Here is an 11,401-nt window from a genome sequence, read left to right on the forward strand (position 1 = left end):
AGGTCTAAGAACACCAAAAAAATGCGTCTCCCCCTAATTTAACACCCTAGCCCAAAATTAAAACCCTAATCATCTAGAGCACCCCATAATACAAGGGTAAAATGGGAAATGCAAAATAAAATAAATTCGAAGTCCTAAACACCCCAAAATACAAGGGTAGAATTGGAAATACAAGTAAAATAAATTCTATGACTAAAATACCCCAAAGTACAAGGGTAAAATTGGAATAAAGCAATAAAATTCTATACTACTCAAATTGGGCTTAGGAGATGGATCCATACATGGTATCTCTCCATTCTCCTAGCCATGAACCATGTGATGGGTTTCACATGAAGTACCAAGGATGGTCCTCCATCATTATTTAAAGGAGAAAATTTGTTGATTGTACCCACGGTTAGGGATAGTAACGGATCAGGTCGGGTACGTGTTTCATGATATTCGTTTCCGTTCCGTGGTTCAAACCCATCTCCATTTTTGTGCCTGTACCTGTCGGGTATATAAATTTCATCCCATTCCTGTCCCCATCGGGTACCGGATATACCCGTATCTGTCAAATATTAAAAAATTTTTGCAAAAAAATACACAATATTTTTGAATTATTTTTCTATTATATTATAATTATAATTAGGTTGTTTGTCTATTTCATATTTTAAACAAGATACTTCTTAGTAATTAAACAACTATAAATGTTTCACATTATAATAAATAATCATACACAATTAAATATTAAAATTCTTTAACACAATTAAATCGGGGGTGGATATTAAACTGAGGATGAGAATCAGTATAGGGATGGGGACGAGGCGGATAAGTATATATCTGTACCTGTACCCGATTTAATATATCGGGTTTTATCTGTACTCATACCCGATTAAACTGGGTAGTTTCTGTCAAAGTCGAGACGGTTTTATGTATTACCTATGATACGAGTTTATTTGTCATCCCTACCCATGTTAGACCCAAGGGTGGTGAGGGAATTTGGTAATTTTTTGTTTTTTGATGTGGAAAGGTAGTTTATTGGGCATTTCCAGTAGCGGTAATTATTTTTTAGATAGAAGACGCAAAGTCATTCAGGATAATCCCTTGGATGGCAAAGAAGTTACGAGAATCAATTCTATGCAAAAATTCTATAGTTAAAAAGTTTTAAATTGAATAATTTTTTTAATAATTTTTTTTTTCAAAATCAAAACAAGACAACAAATTTTGTCATCTAGTAAAAATCTATTTTGAAATAATATTTTTAACATCTTTCTCTAAAACTTCTTTGGCTGACTTGCAATCAATGTGAAGTAAAAGTCTTTTGTTTATCAAGTCATTTTGAAATTTTGTAATGCATAAACTAATGGATAAATTTTCCTTTCTAATAGTACTACATTTGAGTTGGCTCTAATTCCATGCTTTGGAAAGAAATTTTACTATTTGCCTAAGGGTAGTACTTAAATTTTTGTTTCAAAATTCCTCCAAAACCTAATTTGGAAGTATCAGTCTCTACAATTATGGAGCATCTGGATGAGGTATTCCTATGCAAGACAGTGTAACATCCTTCAAATTTGACATCTCAATGACTCCATTCCATGACACTTCATATGGTGAAATTTTACATAATTCCTTGTTAGTTAGAACCCTTCACAAGTTATAACCCTTTGTAGATAACCCTTTCGGAGACGTTCAACTGCCTTTAGAATTAATGATTGTCCTCACAAACTAAAATAAGACTTTTCAACATGCTTTATCCTCACTTGCACACTTTCTAAGAAATTTCCTAGAATGTCACTCATCCCTAAATCACTCCAAGTCAACACATGCTTAACTATGGAGTTCTTATGTGATGAGCTACCAAAAAGTAGATGCATCTTGTTGGTGCAAGTAATACAAATTAATTTCTTTAAGTCATCTTCAATTGTATAATCTCACACTTGTACAAATATATGAATTCTTCTCATTCTAGTGTATCTAGATTGTTACAAACATAGACTTCGCTAAGGTTTTGACCTCTTGGACTATTTTGGATAATTTTGGGGTCCAAGGTTTAGGATTTTCTCTAATTCTATTAAACAATGGCTTATAGTTAATTCTAATTTTAGGAATAAAATTAGCTACATAATTCAAAGCTCCTAGAAATCTTTGTAATTGATTTTTGTTTTTTTTTTAATCTCATTTAGAAATTTATTAACAAGTTCTTTACTTCTTTTTATTGGAGTTATCTTTCCTTGAAATATTTCATGACCTAAAAATCTTATTTTGGTTTGTGCCAATTTCATTTTCTTTGTTGAAATAATAATTTCATTATATATACATATATATATATATATATATGTATATATATATATGAACAATTCGTGTAAGAACACTTGTTAATATGAGAAAACAAGAACAATTAATAATAACACTGAGATTAAAATAAATTATTTGAATTAAAAAATTACAAATAAAGTCACGACATATTACAACCATCATAGTTCTCAATATTATTGTTGTCCTATTCACGTTGTAATTATCATCATCACCACCACCTCTACTGTACTATTGCCACATCACTATAGTCGTTGCATTCCTCCACTACCACTATAGTGGCGATGCTAGTAGTAATGATGACGATAACAATAACGATAATAATGGTGGTAATGACAATAAAAGTGGTGGTGATATAGTGAAAGTGTAATGAAGGTAAATGTGATAAAAAATATTAACAATAATGATTAAAAAAATTATGATAATGACAACAAATAGTAAATACATAATAATTTTATTTATATTTTTTTTAATTTAAATTATTTATTTTAATTTAAGAGTTATTATTAATTATTTTCATATTCTTCTGTTAAAAGTTTTCGAATCTAATGTTTATCACTTCATGAGTTATTGGACTCTTGATATGCATCTAGTACGTTTTATTTGTTAATTATTTTTTAACAAAAATCTATAACCATAAAATATTAGATTTATTGGTCCTTGTCACATATATATTACTTAGGTCATCCCCAATAAAAGATTCTTATTCGAGTTCTTAAGATACACTTGATTCATGGATTACAAATTCATTCCGAGGAATATAAACAAGAGAATATAACATTCTTATGTTTATTACAAGTTTTGAGAAATCATTCTTGGTTATATTTATATTCTGGAGAAAGTTTGTCAACCATATTTTCTACATTTATTCCCAATTTTAGGGGGTGAAAAAAAATGATATTTGCATGAAAACGTGGGAATTTATGTTTTAAGTTTTAACACATATGTAACTTTCCTTTTTCTTTTTTATTATTTTTTTATTTAAATTATTTTCAATTTTAAAATTGGAAATGTGAATAAAATACCGAAACCATAATTTAACCATACAAGTAGTACATGCAGATGGAAGGGGTTTCCCTAGCTCGAGAAGATAACGGTTCCACATGGCACAATGTTAAGGAACCAAACATGTCGTATCTCGGGCAACACGGTCAGGCAAACTGTCCCTGCCCGAAAACTCAAGACTCCAAATTCCCTCTTCACCACCCAAAGCACATCTACCTACGTCCCCTAAACCAAATTATCCAAACCAAAACCATGTCAAGCTTCACACACGCCACTACACTCCTCCATGCCCACATCAAAACCAAGCACAAGAAACCCTCCAACACGACCAACCCTTTACCCTTCTCTGCAGACCAAAGCAATGTTGTAAGCATGAGCAGCAGAAGGAAGCTGATGTCAACGTTTCTGGGCACTTCAGCAGCGGTGCTGGTGGGAGTGCATGGGAACAGTGCACTGGCACAGAGCTGGGGCACTCACTCCTTCATCAGGGAGCATTTCTTTGAGCCAGGCCTCTCCCCTGAAGACGCTGTGGCCAGGATAAAGCAAACTGCTGAGGGGCTTCACAGCATTAGGGAGATGTTGGAGACCATGTCTTGGAGGTACATCATGTTCTACATACGTATAAAGCAGGCCTATCTTGACCAGGATTTGAGAACTGCTTTCACCACTCTGCCTGAGAATCGACGCAAGGAGTATGTCAAAACTGCTAATGAGTTGGTCTCCAACTTTGGAGAGGTATACTTCACATTATAATCAAATTTAGATGCACTTACTTATTTATTTCTGGTCTTGTTCTTCGATCAGAATTGAAAGTTTTATCTAAAGGCCAATATAAATCATTGAGGTAAAAGTATTAAACTCTAATTTAGATCGAAAAACAATACAAAAGTTACCTTCAAAACTAGTTACAATCCTTCATAACCAATAAGTTGTTAGTTTGAGTATAACTGAACTAAACAAAGTTTAGAATTTTGGTCTTTTAGATATGAAAAAAAAAAAACTTGAAATAAAGAGACCTCTTTAAAACTCGTGAGTCAGATTTTGTAGTAAATACTAACCTTAGACATAATCAATGAATATTTTGTAATAATAATATAATTATTAAAAAAAGAATAATTTTGTGGCATGTCTTTTTACTTGTGTAGTTAAATAAGACGGATCATGGATATGACTCTGATTATATGCTTATTACTAAACACACGAGATACGTGTTAGTTTGTTTAGTACGATCAACTTTTTCGCTTAATAAATTATTTGTCTTACAAAGTGGTTTTTGGTTTGTATTTTCTTTAGTTTGATCGGCATATTCGGACCCCGAAGGTGTACGAATCGTACCTGTACTACGAGAAGACATTGAAGTCTATAGATCAAATTGTGGCCATACTAGCATAGCACAAGGATGAAGCTGCAGGGTATAACTGTCTTTGGGATTCTAATTTTTGTGGTATAAAACGTCCTGTCACTTTTTTCTTTCTTCTTTTTAATTCTGAATTGAACATAGAATGTATTAGAGCACCAAGTTCAAGCATATTATGTAAATGTCTGTCATTGCTCATTAGAATGTGCAACATGTTTGTCAGGAACTGCTATAACAAATTTGATTGCATTACAGACAGAAAACTACAAATTTTACATTTTAAAATTGTACACACTTTGACACCAAATGAGAAATACACACTAGGAAAATTTTGATGAACACAATGTTTTATCAAACCCACTATGATTAAGAAAATGGCACATATATAATTAAAGAGTTGGAGCACAAGCACACACATGACATCAGTTTCGAGAGACTGCTACGACTGATAGGATGATTAGTATGATGAAGAGAGCAACAGCAATGTAAGAGCCAATGAGGGAACCCGAAATACGTTCACAGAAGTTGTTGTATTGTTGGCAGATTGCAAACCAATTGGCACCTGCGTTTCCTTTGTGTGCTATGTACACTATGGATGTTGCTGCAGAGGCTGCTGCTGTGACCAGACCCAGCATTACCTTTACAACATTAACTCTAACTTTATAAGAAAGCCTTGGCAATATCAAAAATATGGGGTAACATCACCATTTCTTGTAGGTAAAATGGTAAACTGCTATTTGTTGAATTGCATTTAGAGCGATTGGAATCTTCTTGATCAATATATAGTTAAAATGGTACTTTTTATAAACATAATTACTCAAGAAATGGAAAAGAATGACACTTGATTTTAAATTACTGTTGTGATTGTGTTGCAGTCACGTGCTGCAGACCAATTGCAGACAATGTTATCTGGAATCACAACTTGATGCCGCATTTTGTGTGATGTACTCTTCAATTTAAAATTCTAATAATTAATTTTGAAGTTGGTTAGTAAAAGATCATTTTTTTTTATTCCGAGTTTAATTTTTATACATTGTGCTCATACATCGTAAAGACGATTTATTTAATGAAAACTTGCGTTCAATTTTTAATGACAAATTTGTTAATATTGCGAATGAGATTACTGTCTCTTTGATATCTCATCACATTAAAATAAACTCTGATCTGAAAGTCACGTAAAAAGCAAATTTAAAAGAAGTACCTTCAAATTTCTACGTTATTTGACATGGTTTGTGTTGGATGTGATTAATAAATGCGGTTTAAAATATGCATTTGGTCTAAGTAGATTAAGGGATACATGTGGCAGGAAAAAAAAAACTAAATATCCTATATTAACGCTTTTTCCTATCAACTTCAATGTAGAAAATATGAAAGATAATCTTGTAATATATGCCACAGCATCCAAAACTTTATCTTAGTGACAGATATAGGTGGTATACGGATCAGTCTAGTTTGGATATGCCCACAGGTGAATGAGTCGGACCAAGTTGATCAGTAAAATAAATTAGTCCACTTAATGATTGGCTTATATTGGAGCATACATATCAGAAGTCAGAACCTATATACTCATTACTAGTGATTGGAAAGTACTATACACTATTTTATGTTCAAATTTTGTTACTGTTACTTCTATCAAGAAAAATCACTAGTGATAGACAAGGATAATTTGTATTATTACCGTATCAAGAGCAATGAGGATAATCCTACTTTTCACAGCAGTGCTCCTGACTATGTGGAAGACAGATAACACAAGTGAAAGCACAAGATAGCCACATACAACAGAGTTGGCCAACACAAAAAACCTGCATTAAATTTGCATGGTCACACACCCAATGCATTAGCCACCCTTTTGCTAAAAAAATTTCAGACACTCGAAAATCACCATTTTTCTGAATAATTAATTTAACACCACTTACACAAAGGAGGGAAGGTCATCAAATTCAGCCCTGAATCTTATAAATTGTGTGGCAAAGGGAAGAGTCTCATTAGTTGTCCCCATGGCCAATGCACTACCTAGTGTTGCAACAGCTGCAATAATTCTCAAAACAAAGTCCATTATAGATAACCCTCTTGCCCCTCCTTTTCTTGGGGATCTACCTTCACCAACTTCAATTGAACCTCCCTTCATTCTAGGATTTTCTCTCTCACTCACACTATGCCTTATTATGATGATGATGCTTCTTAACTAGAGGTATCTAAAACATGCATTTATATAGTCGTAGAATAGCATGTGAAATTTCGGTTTTCCCAACAACATGGCAATTTGAATTAGGTATGGAAAGCACCAAGAGTGGCTTTGTTTTTTGTTGTCAAAAGCATGCCACGTATAAATTAATGAAATTATCCACCTGCTCGTACTTGTTCAACCATGGGCATATATTATTAAAAGAAGAATGAGACCTACTCCATAGAAGCATTCATCGACTGCAACAACGACATTTTATTGGATATTATTGTTTACGGTACAAGGTGACACATGGCAATATGAAATAGCTCAGGCATATATAAGGTGTTTGAATGGAAAATTTAAATGAAATAACACATTTACTTAAAAATTTCAAATTTATTAAGGTGAGATATTTTGTTTGAATGGAGAATTTATAAAAAAAATGAAATCTAAGTATTTCTCTAAAATTTCTTACAATAATAGAATTTAAAATTCTCTTTAAAAAAGTAAGGATTTGAAATTTTTTATATATTTTTTCTTATTATAGTATATATTTTATCTTATCTCTTTATATTTTTAATTATTAGATATTCAAAAATATTTTTAAAATTATTAAATATTGTTTAATATTATTTTTTAAAATATTAAATATTTAAAAAATGATTAACATTTATTTTTATGAAATTTAATTTAAAAATATTGACATATAAAAATATTTTTAAAATCAATTATATCATGTAGAATCAAATTAGAATTTAAAAGTTAAGAAATTTAAATTGATTTATTCAAACAAAATATTTTAAGAATAATAGAAATTGAAAACAAAATAATTCAAATATCAAAATTTTAAATTTCTCAAATTTATCATCCAAACACACTAATAATATTTTTTCGTAATTTGATTGAAAGAGCATTATTTATTTTGATATAAAATGTTTAAAAAAAATTGTGTATTTTCAGTAAAATTGATAAACCAAGAATTAGCAAGCATATCTATATAGGAGTTGGGTCATATAGTTGATGATATAAATTAAAGGGAAAAAAACACTATTGGTTTTAAGGTTAATCAACAAATCTTCAAAGTTACCCACCACATCGTCAAAGAATATGTGACACCATAGAATATGGAAAGCAAAAGTTTGGTGGTTTCAGTACAGACTTCATTTATAATTTGGTCTTTGTAAAATAATTGTTGTAAACAACGTGGCTGCTTATCTAACTAGTACAGCAATATTGTACTGTATTTGTTGGTACCAAAATTTTCAGCACGAATCGAATTGATACGAAGTCTCGGTATTGATTTGTTATTTATTGATAATTAATTAATTAAATAATAATAAAAACTAAAGAATGAAATAAAAATCAACCACGTCATCCGTCCACCATATTCGTGACAATATTTTTGGTAGTATCCAGCCTTTTTCCCAACCTTTACCTAGTAACACGCTACTTAGGGGTGTAGAAAAAAAAATGTAAATTGATTCGAACTGATCCATAATTGATCTAATCCGTATTGAAAAATCTGTTCTATTTTAAGAAAAACCCGAACCGAATCACTTTAAAAAACCGATTCAGTTATCCGATTTATTTTTACAAAGTGGATCGATTCGGTTCGGTTCAATTTTTTTAAAAAAACGATCCATATATGAGTAAAAAGTAGATAACTGCACTGCACCGAACCGATCCAATTTCAAAAAAATCGATCCATAATTTAAAAAAATCGAACTGATCCACTTTATAAAAAATAGATCGATTAACCGATCCATTTTTATAAAGCGGTTCGGTTTGGTTTGGATCGGTTTTTTCAAAAAAACGATCTATAAACACCCTTAACGCTATTTTATGGAATTTCATATGATATGTTTAACTCTAGCTTGTCCAATTAAGTTCTACCTTGTAGTTGTACTCACAATAAAAATAAAAATGACAATTATCTTTCTTCCAATTCTAACAAAAAGTCTATTTTCCATAAACAATGCTCTTGAGTGTTCAATTGCAAGCATACTTAGAGTAACATTCTATTGGAGGGATTCTTCCGATTGTAACAAAAGTCTACCTTCAATATTGAGTGAACCATAAGATACATAAAAAAAAAACATGAAACAAGTTATTGAGTCTACCTTCATTTATTTATTTATTTATTTTTGTTGTTGATGATTTGCAATGTTATTCAACCAAGAAAGCTCTAGGGAAGGAAATGCAAGTTATATCCGATCTGAGAACGTTACAAAGGAAATCCGGTGATACATAAAAAAAACATGAAACAAGTTATATTCCATGACTTTTAATAAAAACTATTGTCAATTTTTGTTCTGTACTAGTTCAAAATTTCTCATCATTACAAATGATCAAACTCCCTGGTGCCGGAAAAATGCAAACAAGTACTCTTAATACACTAAATGAGGAATAAAAATAGAAAGTTTTCACTGAAAAATATATATGGACGTATTCTCTCATATAACTTTATTTTAATTTTTAATAAAAGCTTTTATTAAATTTTTGTTTCATATTAAATACCACATACTACACTTATTTATAATAAAAGGATCCTATCAACTAGATATTAAAATAAACACTATCTGAAATAATAGAAACAAAAAGATAATTTATTCTATCAATTAAGCTAATAAACATTTGAAATATCCTCTTACGAAGAGAAAGATAACTGTAGAATTAAACTTATGTTATTATCACTTATTTATTTGTTTATTACTCTCCCTCAAGTTGGAGTGTGAAGGTTATGAGCAACCAACTTGGACGATAATTCCTAAAATGGCTTGGTGCCTAAACATTTGGTGAAAATGTCAAATTCTTGTTGTTTTGTATAGTAAGTACGTAAGTAGTTGCTATTGACCCTCCTTGTATGTGCTTATGAATGAAATGACAATCAACTTCTATACATTTAGTCCTTATATGTATAACTGGATTTGCTACAAGGTGATAAGTTGACTGATTGTCAACATGTAAAACTGTAGGAGTATTGCAGTTAATTTGAAGACATTTCAACAAGCCTCTCAACCATATAACTTCACTAGTGGCATGAACCATAACATGATACTTAGCCAACCCAAATGATCTAGAAATTGTTGTTTGCTTCTTCAATTTCCATGATATCGGGGAAATTCCCAACTTCATCAAATATCCTAACATTGATTTTTGGTTTATAGGGGAAATTCTTCTATGGCTTTCAATTCTTGCATCATTGCCTTACACCACTCTACCTTTTTCATTGCTTTTGATTATGATCGTGGCTCCTCATGGGATGCAATAGTTGCAAGGAAGGCTTGATGTTTGCTAGAAAAACTATCATATGTTATATAATTTGAGATGGGATAAATGAAACCTGAAGAGGCTGATAGAGCAAATGATTTTCATGTGGAGTTAGTAACAATGAACTGTCAATAATAATATTTAAGATAAATTTATGGTTGTCTTGCTCGTGGTGTAAGTTTCACTATTTCTGGAGTCTTGTTACTATCCCCTTCATTTTGAACATCCTCTATTTCAGCTATGTTAATAACTTCTTCCTCATCACCTTTTGGCGAAGAGTCTTGCTCATCAATGTAATGGGACGTATCCTAAAATTTAATTGTAGCTTCTTGTGGATAATATGTTGATTTTTTTTTTCTTGTGCAATGAAAGGGAAAACATGTTCATAAAAAACTACATCATGGGACACATAACATTTGTGTGTCTTTAAAATTATAAACCTTCTTCCAACCCTTTTGTCCTTTAGGATAACCAACAAACTTGCAATGCTTAGCTCTAGAATCAAATTTATCTCATGGTTTTAGTGTGGTTCGTACATAACACAGACAACCAAAAACCACTAATTGATTATAAGAAGGTGACTTCCCGAACAACCTCTCATAGGAAGTGACCCTATTATTGGTTGTGGTAAGCGTTCTATTGATAATGTAGGCAACAACTAGTATGCATTCTCCCTAAAAGGAAATTAGAATATTAGCTTGGAACATCAAGGCTCTTGCTATATTAAAGATGTGCTTGTGCTTTCTCTCCACCCGACCATTTTAATTGGGTGTCCCTACATAGGAGGTCTCGTGGATAATTCCCTTTTGTTGGACAAATCTTTAGAAGGAACGATTGACAAACTTTGTGTCATTATCACTTTGTATTCTTATATCTCTCCTATTGAATTATGTTGTTATCATGTTACAAAAATTCAAGAAAAGACTAGTTGTTTCAGTCTTTTCTTTCATTGGGTACACCCATGTCCCACGAGTGAAATCATCGACGATAGTAAGAAATTAATGTGAACCATTACGTGAGGTCATATGATATCTTCCCCATAAATTACAATTTATAAGATCAAAAGGCTCTTCAACTTTATTGTTATTTAAAGTAAAATAAAGTCTACCTTGCTTGGATCGATGACAAGTATCACAACAATCAAATTTATTCAAATTGAAACTAGTGTTAAGTAAATGTAAAAGACTCTACAAGACTTGAGTTGAAGGATGCCCCATTCTAATAAGCCAAAGGATTGTTGTGTCACCTTTTGTTGCTGACAAGGAGGTTCATGTTGCAACTCCCTTGAACACATAAACCCCATTACACAA

General features: G+C 31.5%; 2 protein-coding genes across 2 annotated transcripts; one reads left to right on the top strand and one right to left on the bottom strand.

Moving 5' to 3' along the window:
* Positions 1–3,333: 3,333 nt before the first annotated feature.
* LOC145953115 (photosynthetic NDH subunit of lumenal location 2, chloroplastic-like) lies at positions 3,334–4,852 on the top strand. The gene is made up of 2 exons (XM_083066779.1): positions 3,334–4,032; positions 4,591–4,852. The coding sequence occupies exons 1-2, from the start codon at positions 3,349–3,351 to the stop codon at positions 4,687–4,689; spliced, it is 783 nt and encodes a 260-aa protein (XP_082922905.1). The 5' UTR covers positions 3,334–3,348; the 3' UTR covers positions 4,690–4,852.
* A 34-nt stretch (positions 4,853–4,886) lies between these two features.
* Positions 4,887–7,119, bottom strand: LOC109816234 (CASP-like protein 7). Its single transcript, XM_020381154.3, has 3 exons — positions 6,571–7,119; positions 6,333–6,456; positions 4,887–5,292 (listed from the first exon to the last, which is right to left on the bottom strand). The coding sequence occupies exons 1-3, from the start codon at positions 6,780–6,782 to the stop codon at positions 5,077–5,079; spliced, it is 552 nt and encodes a 183-aa protein (XP_020236743.1). The 5' UTR covers positions 6,783–7,119; the 3' UTR covers positions 4,887–5,076.
* Positions 7,120–11,401: the final 4,282 nt, after the last annotated feature.

This window comes from Cajanus cajan, chromosome 11, assembly GCF_000230855.2.
Source record: "Cajanus cajan strain Asha chromosome 11, NIPB_CcT2T_4, whole genome shotgun sequence".
Lineage (NCBI taxonomy): Eukaryota > Viridiplantae > Streptophyta > Magnoliopsida > Fabales > Fabaceae > Cajanus > Cajanus cajan.